The sequence below is a fragment of the Diadema antillarum genome, unplaced genomic scaffold (genome assembly GCF_040938485.1).
Source record: "Diadema antillarum isolate AM-2024a unplaced genomic scaffold, OU_Dant_1.0 seq00001866_RagTag, whole genome shotgun sequence".
In the NCBI taxonomy this organism is placed as follows: domain Eukaryota; kingdom Metazoa; phylum Echinodermata; class Echinoidea; order Diadematoida; family Diadematidae; genus Diadema; species Diadema antillarum.
In genome coordinates, this window is record NW_027272536.1 from 18,532 (window position 1) to 38,366 (window position 19,835).

Consider the following 19,835-nt stretch of genomic DNA (forward strand, 5'->3'; position numbering starts at 1 on the left):
TTTCATGTAATCATCAAGAATCGATCCCACATCTTCCATGCAATTTGCTTGCCCATTTCTTGAATTAATATCAGCTGATGAATTTGAAACCATTGCCTCATTTACCACACAACTGGTTTTATATAAATGTGTGAATCTCTGTTTATGGCAGTCATATTTTGTTAGAAAGTCATGATATGCTGTCGATCTACTTATGGATATTTGACCCCCTGCATTTCCAAGCTTGGTAGTCATATTTGTTTTATACATTAAAAGTTTATATGTAAATATACACATATATAATTTCTCTATATATGAATAATCTTCAAGTTCATACCTGTAGCTCGCAAGAAGTGGGGGAAATTATGGCATGATCATGAAGGTCTCTCAGCCATGAAACATTACTTGACAGGCTGTAATTGAGCATCATGATATAATTATTTCTATTCTTTACTTTGCAGCTACAAAAAAAAAAAGAAAGAGTCAGTTACACCAGGCATCTGACCTTTTCCACCAAATGGAAGCATCAATGTAAAGTTCGCGAGTTTTGATTCTGAAACGATGTTTACATCTACAAAGCATTTAAGCATCATCTGCAAGGAAGTATTGTGTCGAGCCTGATGATATATGTTCAAGAAAGACATCATCAAAACTCCATCTTTGACTGATTGCGCAAATCTTTCTTTGCATATTTCAACAAATCACTTTCTTATAACTCACAATCACATAAATAAAGGTAATTTTCTTACAGTACTGAACTATTATTTCCTAAACTTGTACGAATGCTATTCTAAGAAGAATTAGCTAAATTCTTCCTCACATACATACATACATACATACATAACATTACCCTTTGCCCATATCTTGTCATTCCATAACATATACCCAAAAGAGGAAAACACAACCATTCTAATGACTGAAAAGTGAAAATAAAAGAAATAATATGATAAATCCCGTACAGACATTTTAGCAATGCTTAAATTGGAATGAAAATCTATACAGCTTTCTATCTATGTGTACAGTACTTAATATTTACACAATGTTTTTCATATACTAATATATAATGCTCTTTGCAGATATAAAGGAAAATGAAAACAAAACATTTTTAAAGGAACATCATCTGCAATGCCTATGCCTCTACAACTGAATTCATAACACAAAAATAACTATCAAAAATATATTGTGTCTTTAGCAATTCTGTGGTCTACAACTTCAGTTCTTCTAACTCAAAACATATCAGTGAGTTCAACAGGCAAAGTGTAAAACAACAACAGATCTCATTTATGAAAACACAATCTCCTGAAATGCATTGGAATACAAACCATCTCACAGCAAAACATTTTGCATATCAACTCAATGCACATATCCAATAAGGCCCCAAAACGTTGGTCAAATATAGCAAAAATGCACCACACATCAGTTTCAAAATATGTGAGAAGAAAAACGAAATTCCACCTCTAGGGAGAAAATGTTGGAAGGTCAGTTTTGGTGAATATCTATCTGCATATGATAACTACCTTGGAAACAACTTCAAATCTGCATTACTACTTCCTCTGTTCATATGACTAAAACACATTTTGCAAACTCGGGGTACTGTTTTGAGAGCTGTAACCATAATGTTCTCTAAATCAATGTTCAATATTCCAGCATTAGGCTTACCGAAGAAACGCACAACTATGTACACAGTGTCTGGATTGGATCTCAATGTAAATGCCATTTCATACATTTCAAAAGTACTTAATCATTGTAATATCCAGCCTAAGCAACCTTCAAAGATGCAGCCACAAATACTACACAGACTTCAAAAACTGCAGTTTGCATGATAAAACTGAGATGCACTTTTTGTAAAAGGACCCTGCAACATTCACCAAAACAGAAATAGTGCAATATTCTAACTTGTGTGTACCTTCAAGATAAAATAAGATATTCTATTCACAGGCATGCTTGGGAAAAATCTGACAAGATGATTCTATTCTTCTTTTTTTATTGCCACATGTAATGAGTATAAAGTCAATATTACATTAATGTTACCTTTTCTTCTTCTTTTTTTTTCTTTTGCACCAATACATATATTTTATACTGAGAAATTACTTAGTAAGTTGCATTTCAATTCACACTTTCCATTGTTTGAAACACTGATTATATAGGTCACAAGATATTCACAACATGACACATAGGCCAACAAACAGCTTAATTTTATGGTAAACTTTCTTCTTTTTTTCTTCAATGCATCATATTCATCAACTGTAATCAAAGTCTGCATAACATTTTTTTTTTAGCATAATATACATTGAAGGTGCATTTAAACTGCCTGTGGTTTTTGTTTTGATATAGAGTTTTCCTATGAACAATGAAATCATCATGAACTCCTATTATGCTTTTGCATGTGTTGTATTATGTAATCATCCATGTATAGTAGGAGAGAGAGAGAGAGAGAGAGAGAGAGAGAGAGAGAAAAGCAAAGAGAATGAGAGAGTAGAATGATTGTAATGACCACTGTCATCACTTGAAATAGATTTCAGCACATATTCCTTTTTGAGTTGCTCTTTTAACCTCATCTTCCTTTATGTTCAGATAAATCACTTGATAGTCTGATAATTAAGGCTGCTTTTACAAACACACACACACAGGTTACTACAACACAGTTCAGCATTCTTTAAATCCCTTTTGAGACTTTGACATCACCAACATGAAAGCTTGTGGTTACATCTTATCAAAGCATTCTTTAGTGTTTGTCCATACTGTGATGCCCTGCAGAATAGAGAAAAAACATAAAGAGGAAAACATAAAGACCAGGAAATTAAAAAAAAGTGCACACAAAAAACAAAAAACAAAACAATTAATTTCTTAGTGTAAAAGTCCCATTTTGCAAAATATATGGCATACACTGTTTGCATTCTTGAAGATTTTTAGATACTTTACATATCATCAACAGTGAAAAAGCATCTGATGCCTCTCAACAGTGTACAATAATTCAATCAATAACTATTAAAAGAACTACTGCCTGTTCATCTGCAGGTATATGGTTCAAGTAAATGAAAAGTGTCCAATAATAGATTTTATTTGACATTTTCCCTTTATATTTTCCCTTAGTATTTAAAGATTTGGAAATTGGAAAACAGTGAAATGCCATATAAGATTTCTTTCCCTCTTCTATTGAAAATTTCTATATGACTTCAGAAACTGTCATGTTTTGCTCTAAAATGAAGACATGAGCATAAGAAATGTGTGAAATAATTGATGTGATAACACAATATCAGTTGGGTAACAAGGGAAATGCAAAATGTTTATACCCGAAAAGGTATGCCAAAGGTACTCTAAAAGTGGAAATTTTCGTGGTGTTGAAATTTTCGCGCATTTCCCACAACAACAAACTAGTCCGAAAATAAAAGCATGCGAATATTTTTGCTTGTCAGATGTCCCAGTAGTTGATATCTTGATTCTGCAGAATTAAAAACGCGCGAAACTCTTCTTACCCGGCCAAGCACGAAAAATTAGTCACATGAAAATATCCACTTTTACAGTATTGCAATCTCAGAGCATTCCTGATCATGGCTGCTATGAAATGTTTTATAATCCATTACATCAATTACAATATGTAGGACCATAGCAGTATCCAGTGTACAAGAGTGAATTGCATGCGCAGCTTGCTTTTATAGCTGCAGGCATACAACTCAATAATACTGCTAGGGCGTGTTTCAATCATCACGTACTAGTAAAGTTCTACCAAATCAGTACTGAATGGGAAAGGCTCTTCAGAAATAAAAGTTGGGTACACCAACTTTTATCATTTCACAGTTTTAATCTCAAAATACTCCAAAACAACTTACTAACCTGCAAAATCATGTTAGCCAGACTAATTTCTTGGCAGAGCCTTACGATATATTGCAAGCAAATTCCAAATGGTGGAAGATGAATTTTGAGTTCTTCTGAAAACTATACTACAGCTCCAAACACTGAAAGAATATATTGCAAGCAAATTCCAAATGGTGGAAGATGAATTCTGAGTTCTTCTGAAAAATATAATACAGCTTCAAACACTGAAAGGGGATGGCTAGTAACTGATCAGTGGGAACCAGTGGGAATGCTAGAGGATGATTGTTCCAATCCTTGTGGGATTCATTTAAGAGCACATTATATATCTATTGTTGTGTGAAAATTATTTGCTGCAGAATGGTCTCATATTCAAGTAATGTGCAGTTTAATGTTTCCAGGTTAGCATGCCTTTACAGTGACGGGGCATTAAACTGCACATTACTTGAATATGAGACCGTTCTGAAGCAAATAATTTTCACACAACAATAGATATATAATGTACTCTTAAATGAATCCCACAAGGATTGGAACAATCATCCCCAGCATTCCCACTGATTCCCACTGATCAGTTACTAGCCATCCCCTTTAAAGGGATTGTATGGTTTTGGTTGAGACCTAATTTCAGGTTTCTAACATTTCTTGGTGAGATAATGATAAACCTCTTATCAAATATGAAAGAGCATGTAATTCTATGAGGAATTCAACGTTTATTTCATGAAAATTGGTATTGAAATGGCTGAGATATCCCAAAAAGAGCGATTCTACTAAAGTGTGGGACCCACACTTTATTACAATCGCTTTGTTTTACTTTGTTTTTGGATGTTTCAGTCATTCCAAACCCGATTTTCATCAAATAAACTTTAAATTCCCCTTAAAATTGAATGCTCTGTACTATATCATAAGTGTTTTCTTGGTATCTCGCAAAAAGTTAAAAGCCAATTCTCATCTCCACCAACACTGTACCATCCCTTTAAAGAAGATGATAAAAACAGACATTTGCTTCCTACCCGTTTTGCCATCTTTATTTGCAGGACAGCGTAGCTGATGAAGATCTCTTTCAGGTCTCGGCTTTTTTGTCTCTTGAATCTCTCGACTTCCTTCAGGGCATTTTCTACAAACTCGCTGTGAGGTAAGAACAGGAAGTAAGCATTGTAATTAGTTCAGCTGAGTTTGATTTCTGCATTTCACTGCAAATGCGACCCGCCACCGCCACAACAAAAGGATCCTAAAGTCGCTAATGGCTGAGCCGAGAAAATCGAATTTGAAGTCAGATCATCAAAATTGGTCAAAACCATCAAATTTCTGTTGTAGTTTAATGTTTCGTCTATCATCTGCTAAAATTTCGAAGCTGAATGATAAAAGGAAAGGAAAGAAATCTGTGCGTTTCTAAGCCATGATTTTCTGACTTTCAACGGAACAGAAACGTGTCTGAATATTTGGATTTAGCGCCGCAGATAGACTCCGCCCCTAGCAACAAGAGAGTGATCTTATTGGTCAGTGTGTGACATCCTGGTTACTGATTGGTCATGCGTAGACCGCTGGCTCTAAGCTTGAATGAACATCGCAGAGGTTGCTATGAGCAGATCTTCCATTGTCCAGAGGTGGTTACTGTCTTACCTCCCTTTGATCACGATTGCGTCGGAAAGAAAACTTTCAAGGCGGTTTTCTCTAAACGCTGACTTCCTAGACCACTCAACATGGTCTCACAAAATCATCAGTATCTCCACAACCGAGTACTTTTATGAGTCATGTTATATATGCAATTAAAGCGGAAGAGTAAGGAAATAATGTCATGTCATTTTCAGAAAATCGGCCTCCCTCGACTTTCGGATCCTTTTGTGGCAGCGCGTCACAAATACAGTGACACAAATTGGGTCAGCATAATGTCAAATTAACATACATTATTTTGTAATACATACACAACAAAATGTTTATAGTAAAGATATCTAGCAATGTCATTCAAATGAATTATTCTGGCATCAAGTTGTTTTAATTGCAACTGATTGACAAATGCCCTTCATCGATATAAATGAACACTGATTATTCAGTGTTTCAGTAGTAGCCATGATAAAAATCAAGGTCATACATACTCAAGCTGGACTTGAACAAACAACGTCCAGATCATTGCTAGACAGGCTTCATATCCACTACACTACCAAGCTTCTGCCTGATAGCCAGAGATGGTTCAGATTCGTAATAGCAGCAGGTACTGAATATTTAATCATATTATGATATTTTGTTGACTTTTTGATGATTCATTATTTTCATTGATTTTTTTAAAATGGTTTTTATCATGGCTAAAACTGAAATTAGTGTTTATTTTACGTCGATGAAGGGCAATTTGTCAATCAGTTGCAAAAATTTGTAAAAACTTTGGGGGCAATTTATAAAACACAACAATCTCCAGCCCTTTTGTGAGTCTTTGGAATGACTAGAGAAATTAGCTTAGAAGATCCTAAGTGGTACAAAATGTACGAAGATTCATGGGTATGGAGTAGTTCATTAATGTGTACTGCAGCCTCTTTATAAATACATTTTAAAAACAATGGCAAATATCTTATCTGAATCTACAGCATACGTACTCGATGGTCTTCTGTGCTCTGTGGACGCCGTCCTCAGCGTCGTCTATCTGGTCATGGAGTAGTCTAACCCGTGACTCCCTGGTCTCCGCATTCTCCTGGCCGAAGAGCTTGGACGTCATGCCGCGGAAAGAGAAGGCCTTCTGCGGAGCCTTGCCCTGCAACGGAGGGAAACAAAATGATTGACTTTGCTCATATTCTTCTCCTCCTCTTCCTTCTTCTTCATTTTATGTCTATTCATCTCATCTATGTATGATGGTTGTATCTGATGCTCATTTTCGTTGAGAGATGGTCATGCTTTTTAGCTTTGTCTCCTCCTGTTGTTCTTTTAATCCTTTCTCTTTTCCCTTCTCTTCATCTTTTTCTCCTTCATCTAATTCATCATCTTCTTCCAATTCTTCTTCATCTCCTTTTCCTTCATGCATTTTCATTCTTGTTCTTCTACTTTTTTTTTTCTTCATGATCTCTCTTTCTTCTCCTTTTATGTCATTTTCTTTCATACTCTTCCTCTCTTCCTTCCTCCTTCTTTCTCTCTAACCCCTTTCTTATGCCAACTCTTCAACTCCTTTAACCCTTTGAAGGCGGGTCCCGAGAATACTCAAGCAGGTGTCTATGGGAAATGCGTGTTACAACAAAATCAGTCCACCCTCAATGGGTTAATATTGTTCACCTTTGTCTCTTTGCCATCCTTTATTTTTTCGCATTTGTATATCAATTTTTCTTGTCATATTTCTTTTCTTCTTGTGCCCCTCTTCCACTTCTTTATCTTCTTTCCCTTGTTCCTCTGTCTCTTATACTTTACTCTTTCCATCTCCTGTTGTCTACCACTAACTATGCACCTGTCACCTCAAAAGGTAGCAGAGACCTTTATGTGGTAAGGGCAGGAAAGTATCTGTAATTAGAATACTGGTAGATAGATTAAAGGAGCATAGTCCCGGTAGTGTAGAGGGCGCTGTTGATGATACTGCCGATCACCGTTAGCATTGATACGAAGATTACCGAAGTTCAGCTATTATCAAGAGTAAAGTGCGTAGGTGTTGCTATTAAAGTAACGTTGCCTTCGCTGTCTTCTCTGCCCATCGCGCAGTCTGTAGTAATACCAGGGTGCGTGCATATGTGCTTGTTATTATGACATCACAGAAGAAGTTTGCTAAAGCTGTCATCCCCCTCAGCCGAATCATGAGCCGAACTGTGATCGGACCACTGACTACAGTGGATCGGACTTCTTCGGACTCGGGAAAGTGGGCCAAAGCGTAAGCGCTGAAGAGGAGTCAATAGCGTAGGTCTCTATAGGAAACTTGCGTCATGCGCCTGCGTACGCATTTGACTAAAACACCGGGACCATGCACCTTTAAATGGGTGATATCAAGTTCTGTGCTAGCACTTAGTGTTGGTGCTATCTTAACACTAGCAATATTAATCCCTAGCTTGAAATCAGTCGGTGCTGGTGGCTTGACCTCAAAGGTATAATGTAGTTTTGGTAACTGGTGTTGGGCCCAGTGTTGAAAGTCATCTGCTGAATCAAGCTCCATTACTCTTGTCGGCAATTTACATGCTTTTTCCCGAGCCTCTAGGGATATCTAATATGTCATTTCAAGTTCAGTGTTGGTGTTAGCATTGCTATGTGCTAGACTCACATTCACGTCCACAGATGCACAAATTACGTGCATACATAGTCTATGCTAATGCAATGATCGCCAATGGAATGTACATGAACTCTCTAGACATGGCCACATAAACCTGAGCCTGGGATTTATTGTACTTTGGAGAAGGGATGAAATTTTTTTTGAACCTCTTTTTTTTTTTAAATTTGTGTTAAATCTGACCATTGGTGTCAGAGCTCAATTTATGGCAGTTGTTTAGGAGATGACACTACCACTAGCACTAGCACTGAACTTTTAGCTAGAAACCACCATCTACTTGTGTTGCATGTTAAACTCAAACTGAGAATTTATATGCAATCGGCAATAGCATCCCTAGCCTTTGTACACACAGTCCAAACACATACCCACAGTGGGCAAAATGGGTGTTCATCTCTATAGATTACAGCACACTTGTGCATCCCCTTAGAATATCATTCAGTACCCTAGAATGCAGAGTGCAGGCATAACAACAAAGGGGGCAAAAAGTCACACTGCCAATAAGGTCTAAAATTAAATATCCCACCACCCTCCACGATGAAGGAGGAGTAGTAAAGCTGTCTGTAAAGCTGCAGCCAACTGAAATCTAATAAAGATGATGTTCTCTGGTAGAAGGATGCATCACAAAGTTAGTTCGGTGTCAAGAGGAGCTCTGCTTCCTGGCCAACCTATCCAACCTTGGCAATTCATTTCCTCCCCGGTAATTTACTTTTTGGCAAGACACATCACCATGTTGTCAGGATTTCAACAAGAGATTCCTAGTGCTGTGGGGAAAACTACTGAATGTATGATGTCTACCACTGAAAAGATTTGTCAGTAGAAATGAACAGCCAGCTTTTACAGTTTGAGAAAGAAAATCAATAGAAAATTGTCAGGCTCAACATATTTCACACAAACAAGCTTGAATGCTGCACTGTCAGGGAGAAATAAGAGCTAAATATTCCTCCCACCAAGAGACAATTTGAGTTATGAATGCACTCAAATTTGTTGTTGCTGCTTCTGCTGCTCCTGCTCCTGTTACAATAGTATAACTAGAGAAGCACTCTGAGAGTGCAGACCTCTGCCAAGCATGCAGCTCATTTCCACCACTGATCTTGTTCTTCCACAGAGATCAGAGATTTCCACCCATACGTACTTGTAGCATTGTGTGCTGAAAGCCGTTCGATTTCCCAATATAGAAGTCTTTGCTACGTCATAAACCCTCAGCTGCATGGCGTGCCTCACCCTAGCAGAAACTAGAGCACGCACTTTCATGCGCGCATGCAAACCTCAAATACGCACAGCCTGAACTCCCAATTTCATTGACCCTACCTGCCAAAACATGAAAAATCTTTCATAAATTCCCCCAAAATTCTTCGATCATTACCAAAAGTTAATCGTTTGTTACTTGTGTCATTCTCAACCTTTCCTGCAAGTTTCATCCCAATCCATTAACTACTTTTTGAGTTATTTTGCACACGGGCAAACTAACTGACTAACGAACGAATGAACACACAAACCAACGTTAACGAAAACATAACCTCCTCCCTTGATGGAGGTAATAACAACAATGACTGCTAGTACTACCCTCCATCTCCTCCTCCTCCTCCTCCTCCTCCTACTACTACTACTACTACTACTACTTCCACAACTAAAACTACTACTACTTCCACTACTACAACAACTACTACTACTTCCACTACAACTACTACTACTATTACATTCCCTACTACAACAACAACTACAACTACTACTGCTACTAATATTACTTCAACTAATATGACTACCACTGCTTCTGCTGCTGCTGCTGTTGCTGCTGCTACTACTACTATGACGACAAGGATGACTACTACTACTACTACTACTACAACTACTACTAATGTCATCATTAGCAACATGGATTAGGATGTTACTCTCTATTAAACAAGCCTGCCAGACTGAGAGGCCCGAATTCACGAAGGTGGTACAACTGAAACCATGGTTTAAACCATGGACAATTTGTATGAAGCGCCAAGTGTTGCATGGCCTATTTCGTTATGAAATGTTCATTCTGTTAGATCATTTCGTTGACGAAATGTTGTCACTTCGTTACGATATGATCATTTCGTCGACGAAATGTTGTCATTTCATTACGAAATAATCATTTCGTTGATGAAATGACTGATTTCGTAACGAAACAGGCCATGCGACACTTGCCGCTCCATACAAATTGTCCATGGTTTAAACCATGGTTTCAATTGTACCACCTTCGTGAATTCGGGCCAGAGAGTCAAGCCTTGGGTACAGTATTGCTATGGGTCAAAAGTCAGATCACTCACCGTCAGCTGATCCCTCTGTAGTTTCTTGGAGCCCAGGAGGTCCTCGCATCGCTCCAGCTCATACTGCAGCACCTCCTGCTTTCTGCATACGGCTCTGTTGGAGAGGAGGAGTGTAAGTAAGGTGGAGGAGGAGGAGGAGGAGGAGGAGGAGGAGGAGGATGACGACCAGGAGGAGCACAAGGAGGTAGAGGAGGAGAGGAAAGATAATTAAACTTTCATTTCACTTATTTCATTTCCACATCTTCATTCCTACCACTAAATATGAAACAGAAAATACTCAGGCCATGCGTGCAACTTAAACAACACACAAACAAGACCATGTAAAATGATTTAATATATGAGATATTCATGGCAACCAGATAAAAAAAAGAATGAAATACTATTCCCTTTAAATACTTAGTATGTACACCTACTGATGACAATTATTGTGCCATTTGTGTGATTATTTTTTGTTGATTATTTATGGTAACTGAAGGTAATATTGCACTACAGATTTTTCTGACAATAATTTTGGGACCTGAATTCATACTTTATTGTAACAAAATTTTGTTATAACCGCAGTGCCATGTAAATACATGTACATACAGGTAAAATACCCTTAGGAAACAAACAGATATGAGAAGTATACAGGAGATGGAGGGCCACAGATTTCATGAAAAGTTATACAAGAAAAATATCATGAAAGAAAAGGCAAAGCAACTATTCAGATATGTGTAAGAAATACAAAGAGAGAAAGACACTGGCCTAGCAAAGATTGGGTAAAAATGAATGGCTGTCCCAGCCAGGAAATCAACGACAATACTGAAGAAGCTGCCCCAATTTAATGTAATCTATTATCATCACTAGTATTGTAAAGGGATACTATCGAGCACACACACACACACACACACACACACACACACACACACACAAGTCATATCTTACTTGAGGGAGTCAGCGAAGTAGATGTATTCCTTCAGCTGGTCTGCTATCTGCTCCTCCTCAGCCATGTAGTCATCAATATAATCCTTGTAGCTGCAGCGGATGGAATTCAGTAAAGGAAATTTACAATTATACTTAACTACACAGTTACTATAAATAGCAATGTAATAACTGAAGTCCTTACATCTGAATGTCTGTTGCTTACAATGACTTCTGAGGCTACAACAGATCACTTTAGTACTGGACACAAATTTTGTACATATATCATGAAAAAAGTTATCCCTTTTTGAGGCTTGCCCAGCACAGCAATGACTGATGCATTCAAACAGGATTCAGAGTGTTAAAAAGCATAAAGTTTATGCCAGAGGAAATAACAGCTTGTTACTGGGTTCTGACGGAAATATATCTATAAATTTTGATTACGAATACTGTCATAAACACATAAGAATACCTGGCTAGAAGGCGACGAGAATACAAAGTCTTGCTGTGTGGACACTTGCGTTAACTTTGCAATAGCAACTTGTAACAGACACTTCGTTGATTATTAACAAATCACACTGAAACAAAGATTTTAGATATATTCTTGCTTTTGATATACTGTGTGCTTTTAAACTGTCCATGGAAAAAAAAATATGAAAAGATAATGAAAATGAATTATACATTTCCAGAAAAATCACCAATATTCATAGAGGTGACCTGCTTTCTCTGTAAAGTTTCCTGAAGCAAGCAAAGATTATCTGGGGCATGAAGAGACCGTGAAAAACTGCAAACAGCAAATCGGACTTCCTCCTTATTTGATCACAAATCCTTGAAAATCTCCTGTCTGATGACTATTAAGACGACTGCCTACTATCATCCAAAGGTTCAAATCATCAAATATTCATTGAATTAGATCATACCAATTTCCTCCAGACCAACCTAATCTCCACTCTCAATAACTGCCATCATCACTGCTGTATCAATTTACATTCAGAGCCCTTGCATCTAACCATATCTCAGCGGCAACCTCTACTCCATGTGAAATGTGCTGTCCATTATTATTCATCAGGTCCTAGGGGAATTTCACAGCAGAAATAATCATTTTGTCATCATTAAATTGGCACATATTCTGAATTTCACAGCATATATTACATTGGAGAAAGATTAGATTAAACTGGTTAAAGTCTTGAAATTGGCATAAAATGAAATATAAACATCAAATATAAAATCAAAAAGGAAAACTACCCCCCCCCCCATAAAAACACACATGCATACACACACAATGCTGATTTGAGAAGACAGAAAGAGGGAGTTTTCGAAAATGTCTTGCAAATCAGTCACTGATTTTAGTGATGATGAGGTTTTTTAATGTATCTGCTACTCAAAAAAACAATGATGTTTGACCAAAGCAGGGCTGACATGAAACAGAAGTCTATATTCTACCTTTATATAATTAAATATTTAATATAAAAGCACACAATTATTTGGCTAATTCAGATGTCATTGCATAGGAGAATTCCAAATTAAGCTAATCAAATGGTTCGCTGCTGCTCAGAAAGGTAATCCAGAAAAGCATTGTGAAAAAAAAAACAAACTCACAAACAAATGCTAGCTTATGAATACGTGTCAAGAAGAAGTAGGCAGAGAAAGCAGCCATGGTTTATTTGATGAGATGGGGGGGGGGGGGGGGGGGGAGAAGGAGGGGAGGGGGGAGAAGTGGGAAGGAGCGGGTACATTACCAGTTTTACTGCGCTGTTCTCTTGCAGTTTAAGGATCAAGTTCAGCCAGCCTATAAATCACAAGTGCTCTAGTATAAAGCCTTAGGATACACAAGCAGTGAATGAACACCACCAAAACAAACAAACAAACAAACAAACAAACAAACATTATTACAAAAAGATACAGCATTAAACAACAAAATTGTGCTTTCTGGGACTTGGTTGGTCAGAGGTGCCTGGCAACGCCCTCAGGTACTCACACATCCATGAAGTGACCAGCACTCTGGAGACCGTCCCCCATCTCCTGTTCGATGCCGCTCCACTCACTGAAGACACGCCCATAGTTACCGTGGATCTTGTGCAGGCCGTATAGTCTATCGGCCAGCCTCTATAATAAAATTAAAAGAAATAAGATGAAGCCAACAAAATAAAAGATAATGCAAAATAAACTGAATTGAAAATGAAAGCAGAAAAGAAAAATGAATTCAAGCTTTCAGCATAAGATGGACACACACATACATACACTGCTTTCATTTTTTTTTTTTACATTACAGCTCTGAATCTGTTAATTTCCCAGAGGTATCTAGAAAAAAAAATTAAGTTTGGCTATCTGGCATTCATAGGTGTGAAATTTACAGTATCTATCCTCTTCACTAATTGACAGCACAGACTGTGACAAAGCCAATATTGCTTGATTATAAAAATCACTGACCATCAATGGTGATACTCTGTGTATATCATGCACATTATCAATACTTAAAATTAGTCATGTATACTCTGGATAGATAATAATTTTGTTAATCCCATTCCACATTTTTCTGAAGTGCCAGCAAAATATGTATTGAATGAATAGATTATTCAAAGGTCACTTGACATTCGTTACATTAAATGCAATTCAAAGTCATTTCATACCGAGATTAACAAACTTGTCACCAAGAGCGCAATGCAGGAATATTCTAACAAAAAAGAATTAATCCAACCAAAATTGTTTCCTATAAACAGTGTATTAGATGTAACTTTTAAGGACCTTCATTTCAAACTATCCTGATCAGGTCATGAGTATCCTAAAGCAACGGTCCGTAGAAAAATCTACTTACAACAACAGCAAATTGCTGTCACTAGTTCAATCAAAGAGATAAAGCCAAATATGATTAACTTTTGTATTTCATTGCTTTATCATGAAAAAGCAAACATGCAATATTTATTTTGATGTGAACAGAAGTCTCAAGGCTCTTCCTCAACATCTGTTCATGCACGGAGCGGAAATTACTCGACCAAGTCGAGCGCGCTGCAAATTTGTCTGATTGCCCCGCAAACCTGGGCTGCCTCTAGCAGCGAGGCTCATCAAATGCAATTTCTCCGCTATCAGGGACGAATCGCTGTGCTCTCCCCTCAACCAACCCCCCATCCCCCCGTCCCCCATCCCCCATCCTCTCATCCCAACTTCCTCCTCCCCCCACCCACCACTTTCATCCGGGCTACCCTCATTCCCTTCTGCACCTGTCATCAGAATTGGCCCCGACAATTGACAATTGTGCGACAAACAGCGCAGGGCTCCTCTTCACGAGTGATCAATGGTGTAATCGGATACCCCGCCTCTTCTCGCTTAAAGTGAAACTCTACTCCATCTCCGAGCTGACTCTGACGGACCGAGCCATCAGAAGGGTTGAGAGAGTTACATCGAGGTAAACAAGCATTAAAGAAAGTCACAGAATTTGAAGACTTTTACTCTTCATGTGTTTTCATGAAACAGTAATATTGGTGATGAATGTATATGCAAATGAGATGAGGGGATAATTATGTAATTGCCTCACAAGCTCCCCCTTGACTTGCACATGTATTATCTCCACCAAAATTTCCCTGTTTGAAATCGACTCAAAGAACATTATTATACACTATTATACCCTTTGAATCAAATTTATCCTTAAATTTTTACTTATTTAGCAATAATGACATCATTGCCCTGGAGCATCTAATTTGCTTGCAGGAGTACATCCGATTTCACTGATTTGTGAAAATAGGAGAAACATTTAAGGATATAAAGCTTCCTGAGTTTTGGTCAAAATCTTGTTTGATTAAGTTTACTCCTTTAATATCAAATTCAACTTGTACATAGATCTGAGTTTCCCAATCATGATGTACATGTAGAGCCTCTCTAATTTCCAAATCATCCAAGTTTGGGGAAAAAAAAAGATGAAGGAGAAAAAAAAATTGTCGAGCAGTTTTGGATAGTGCACTCTGATGTTATCCCTTTACATTGACTCCCATGGACGGAGGCTTGCAGTTCTGCCCCATCGCACTCTCCTGACATCACAATATACATAAACTTTGCAAGCACGCACTCCATCAGTTACAAGGGCGAGCCTCATCACTTATTAAATTAATTGATTTCTTTCTGATACAACTGTACCATAATACATGCACTACCATTTGTCCATCATGAAAAATGATTGCCATTTCTGTACTAAAGTCAGGAATCGACATGGACCACATTTGTTCAATGTCTGGGGTGCTGCATAAAACAAATGATGAATGGTCTCTACTCCTACAATGGTATGAGTATTTAAAATGGTCTTCACTAATACTATGGTATAAGACTTTGCATTCAATGAAAGATTTTGTACCATCACACTAATGACCATCCACTATATATTTTTACACATTAAGCATTCGCTGCTGCTAACTACATATTACAAGTATTATTGCCTGCACTACAAAGCACAGGTGCCTTCTACAAAGGACTTACTGTTCTGATTTTCAGTATTGATGCAACATTGTTCTGCAATTCATTGGCATAGTTCTTGAGTTCTTCAAATCGCCTGGAGGGAGGGGAAAGAAAGAGGAGTAAAAGACAAGTTCACCTTCATAGACATGTGGGTTGAGTGAATGCAGCAATAATAGAAGACATCAGTGAGAGTTTGAGGAAAATCGGACAATCCTTTCAAAAGTTATGAATTTTTGAAGTTTCTGCTCAGTCACGGCTGGATGAAAAGACTACTATAGCTTGTGATGTCACATGAGTACAACGATATAAAGAAAGAATAAAGAAAATTCAGCATATTTCCATTTTTCTTGCATAACAAAAGAACACTCGACTTCTCTCTTTCAGAAGGCAGGGGGAATAATATCATCCTTAACATATGTCAGTAATAAGTCAAAGAAATGTGCACTTTATTGAAAAAGTAAAGTTTTGTGAAATTCTCTTTATATTTTCCTTATATCGTTGTACGCATGTGACATCATACACTGTAGTAGTCTTCTCTTCCAGCAGTGTCTGCACAGACACTTAAGAAATTCATAACTTTTGAACGGATTGACCGATTTTCCTCAAACTTTCACTGACGTGTTCTACTAATATTGCTGCGTTCTCTCAATCCTTATATGTATATGAAGGTGGACTTGTCCTTCAATAGTTTTCTGAATCATTACAGTCCTAACGCAGTTCTTAGAATGGCATTATGAAAGTAAAAGTCTCTATTGTCAAGATGCAGTTACTTTCTACTTGCAATAATTTCACTGTAACTGTCTTGAATTTTGAATTGTTCAAATACATGACATTATTCTTTGTTTGACATTCATATTTGCAATTTGTCATTGCCCTAAAATATGCCTAAACAAACATTGGTCAAATATCAGATCTTATGAAATCATGACATAAAACAAGAGCACATGTAAGAATAGTAACAATCAAATCTTTATGATAAATTGTCAAATAAAATCCTGCATTTTTTAAAAAGGTATTACTACCTTTCTAGCTCTCAACTGATGCACCTCTACAAGCTGGTGAAGAGACAAAATACACCCACCTGTCTGGTTTCTTTAGTCTAAATGAGGCACTCAGGCTTTTTAGGCGAGAATCTTGCTGCAGAGGAAGAAGTAACAGATATTAAACAAATACATAAACTATCCATGGCCTGGCAAACAACAGCACAAGTATTCGCAATCTGCACTCGTAACTATCCCATTAACTTGCACTACGTGTCAGGCATATTTCGAGAACATGCATTGTCATTTTAAGCTCAGGTGGCTCATTCAAAATTACAAATATCAAATTGAGAACTCTCTTGTGGAGGAAATTACATGGAAAGAATCATGATGGATTCACACAAAGAAGTTCTTGATTACTGAGTAACTATTACTACAACCTGAGATTTGAGCTGCAACTCCCTCAACACAAAAACGGACAAGTCCGCACAACTGTAAAAGCAGAAATTTTTATGCAAGTAACTTTTGGCACTCGGCAAGGGAAAATGAATTCTGCATGTTTCTAACCTTGCACACGGTCACGAAAGTTGAGCAAGTACTCAAAGTGGCTCACTGCTGCCACAGCAATGCTTTGACAGTACATATGTACATACTTTTCTTCACTTTCACTGGTCATGGGGAGTGAGTGAATATTCTGTTGTAATATGGACAAGTTACCTTTTACCCTTAAGACTTAAAGACATACCATCCCTTTTGCAGGCAAATTTTTGAAAATTTGGTGAGAACACTTAGGTATTGAAGAAAACACTATTTGGAGACCTGTAAATTTTGAACTCAAGAGGGTCTTTAATTGTTGAGTTAAATTGACCGTTAAGATTCAAATTTGAATACAAATCTAAACTACTAGTCTAGTTTTTCAGACCTGTGCGATGCACTTATGTAGTTCTGAATGTAAGTGGTGTGTTGTTATTTGCCATAGATAACAAAGTAAAAGAAGCTAGTGAATTCTTCCTTTCTGACAGCTTTAACATGCATATCTTTTGTTCGAAGTATAAGTATCATATTACAACCACAGGAGGATTAGTATATGCAGCTGTGCCTCGTACACAGAATACGTTATGGTGAGCATTTGGTGCATTATTTGAATTTTAATGGCTAACAACCTTCAAATATCACAGAAGTGTTATAGCTTTACAATAGTCTTGTTATTCTGGTGGAATATGTCATGTTCTGTGCTATTTGGGAAGGAATGCAAAAGGGATGGCCCATCTTTACGGGTAAAAGGTAACTTGTCCGTATTACAACAGAATTTTCACTCACTCTCCATGACCAGTGAAAGTGAAGAAAACTACAAATAACATGACAGATGTACTCCAACAATACACCTCCCGTGAGATCAAAGATATCAAATGATATTTTATAGATAACAAGGAAAAAAACATTTTTTTTTTCACTCTTACTTTTGTCCCAGTTTCATGTCACCCAAAATGTGCAAAAAATGTCCATACAACAAAAATGCTCATATTTACAGTATTTTGTTCCACCAATGGAAAGAAACAGAGAAGAAGGCAAAGGTCACACTCACACTCTCTTTGGTATTCTACATTGTACTTGTAATCGCACCTTCACATTGTTGTTGACTAAAATATTCAAACAGTGTTATTCATTTGATGTTGAGCGCTGATTTCATGTGAGGCTGAGGCTAATGAAATATATATTAAACTGTCAACTCACCGCTAAACATGGATACTCAGGGGGTTGTGCTTAACTTTTTTTTTTAAACTAGCCAGGTGGACTAATTACTAACTCTGTACATTTGCAAATGTGTGCGCATGTGTGTGTGTTTGTGTGAGTATTGAGAAGAGAGTAGCACAACTGCATAAAGACAGAAAACCTTGGCCTAAAAGAAACTGATCTCAGAGACTAAGAATGAAACATAGGCCACTACTGATAAAAATATATCGCAAATTAAGACCTATTTTGTTCCATTGTCACTAATTAAAATGGGTAGTTATGTAGCCTTTTGACTTGTTCTTTTTTGACACTAGAATTGCTCATTATTTATAAAAACTGCACAGGTTCTCCTTTACTGTCATTCTGATTTTGCTTCTCAGGCAGTCCCTCCAGAAGAGTGAACATGACCTCACCTTGATTTGGAAGCCAGTGGAATGCACCTTCTCCTTCCATCCATCTGCCTCCTGCAGGAAGCCATGGAAGATCTCATCTTGGCAGAGCAAGGGGTGGGCAGCCACCCGCTGCAGGAACCCCTCCAGGGCCACGCGCCGGCGCTCCACGAAGTCAGCGTCAAAGTTGTCCACAGTAGACAGCTGCTGCCACATCGCCATCATCTGTCAATTGCAAGATTAACGAATGCAAGGAACTTTTTTTTTTACTATCAAACAGCCTTGAAACATTTTCACACAGTATGCCGTATTCCACTTGATTGAAACATTACCATCTGTAATTCATGATATGAAAGAACAAACAACACTTGCTTACAAAAACAGCCATGGAATGTCCTCCGACATTCTGCAGTACTCTGCTAGTTTCATTATTAATGAAAAAGAAAATGTAATTTGTGAGACTGAAAATCAAATAATTTTTCTTGAATAGCCATGAAACATCGTAAAACATATTAAATACATTATAGTACCGTACTAGATTGCAATATCGTTTTCTTTATACTAGCAATAAGGTAGTTGATTGAGATGTTGATGTAAATTGAGGTGACAAAATGTTATGACATTGTCACAAGGTCCTCTTGTTTACACATGCTGTGCTGAGCATTAATGTGATTGGATTTAGAACTGTATACTGGCAACCCACTTTAAATGAGAGTATCATCGGTACAACCAATTATAAACTTCCCTGCTGCAACAACTTGGGATAACTAGTTTAACTTGCTTTTGTTTGTGATGGTTGATTATTACATACAAATAGAATCCACACATGACTCTAAATTATGCAAATTGGTGCGTACATCACAGACATACACTTCTGTACATGCTGATGAGAATATTCACTTTTATTTTTGTTGACTGAACATATCTGGCAGATACTTGTAAAAGAAGAAGATTGCAAGTGAATTTTTTTCTAATTCCATTTCTTCCATTTTTTAAAAATATAAGATGGATCTTACGTGATTTAATTTTCTTCTTTCTGTGACATGCCAATGACAGCATAATTTCCAGCAGAAAAGAC

At 37.4% G+C, this 19,835-nt stretch overlaps 1 protein-coding gene across 1 annotated transcript; it reads right to left on the minus strand.

The window, feature by feature from the left end:
• Positions 1 to 807: 807 nt before the first annotated feature.
• On the minus strand, positions 808 to 18,982 carry LOC139712855 (sorting nexin-4-like). Its single transcript, XM_071624639.1, has 9 exons — positions 18,782 to 18,982; positions 16,736 to 16,791; positions 15,676 to 15,748; positions 13,190 to 13,317; positions 11,236 to 11,325; positions 10,312 to 10,405; positions 6,378 to 6,532; positions 4,803 to 4,917; positions 808 to 2,730 (listed from the first exon to the last, which is right to left on the minus strand). Exons 1-9 carry the CDS (start codon positions 18,980 to 18,982, stop codon positions 2,683 to 2,685), a joined length of 960 nt encoding a protein of 319 aa, XP_071480740.1. The 3' UTR covers positions 808 to 2,682.
• Between the last annotated feature and the right edge of the window lie 853 nt (positions 18,983 to 19,835).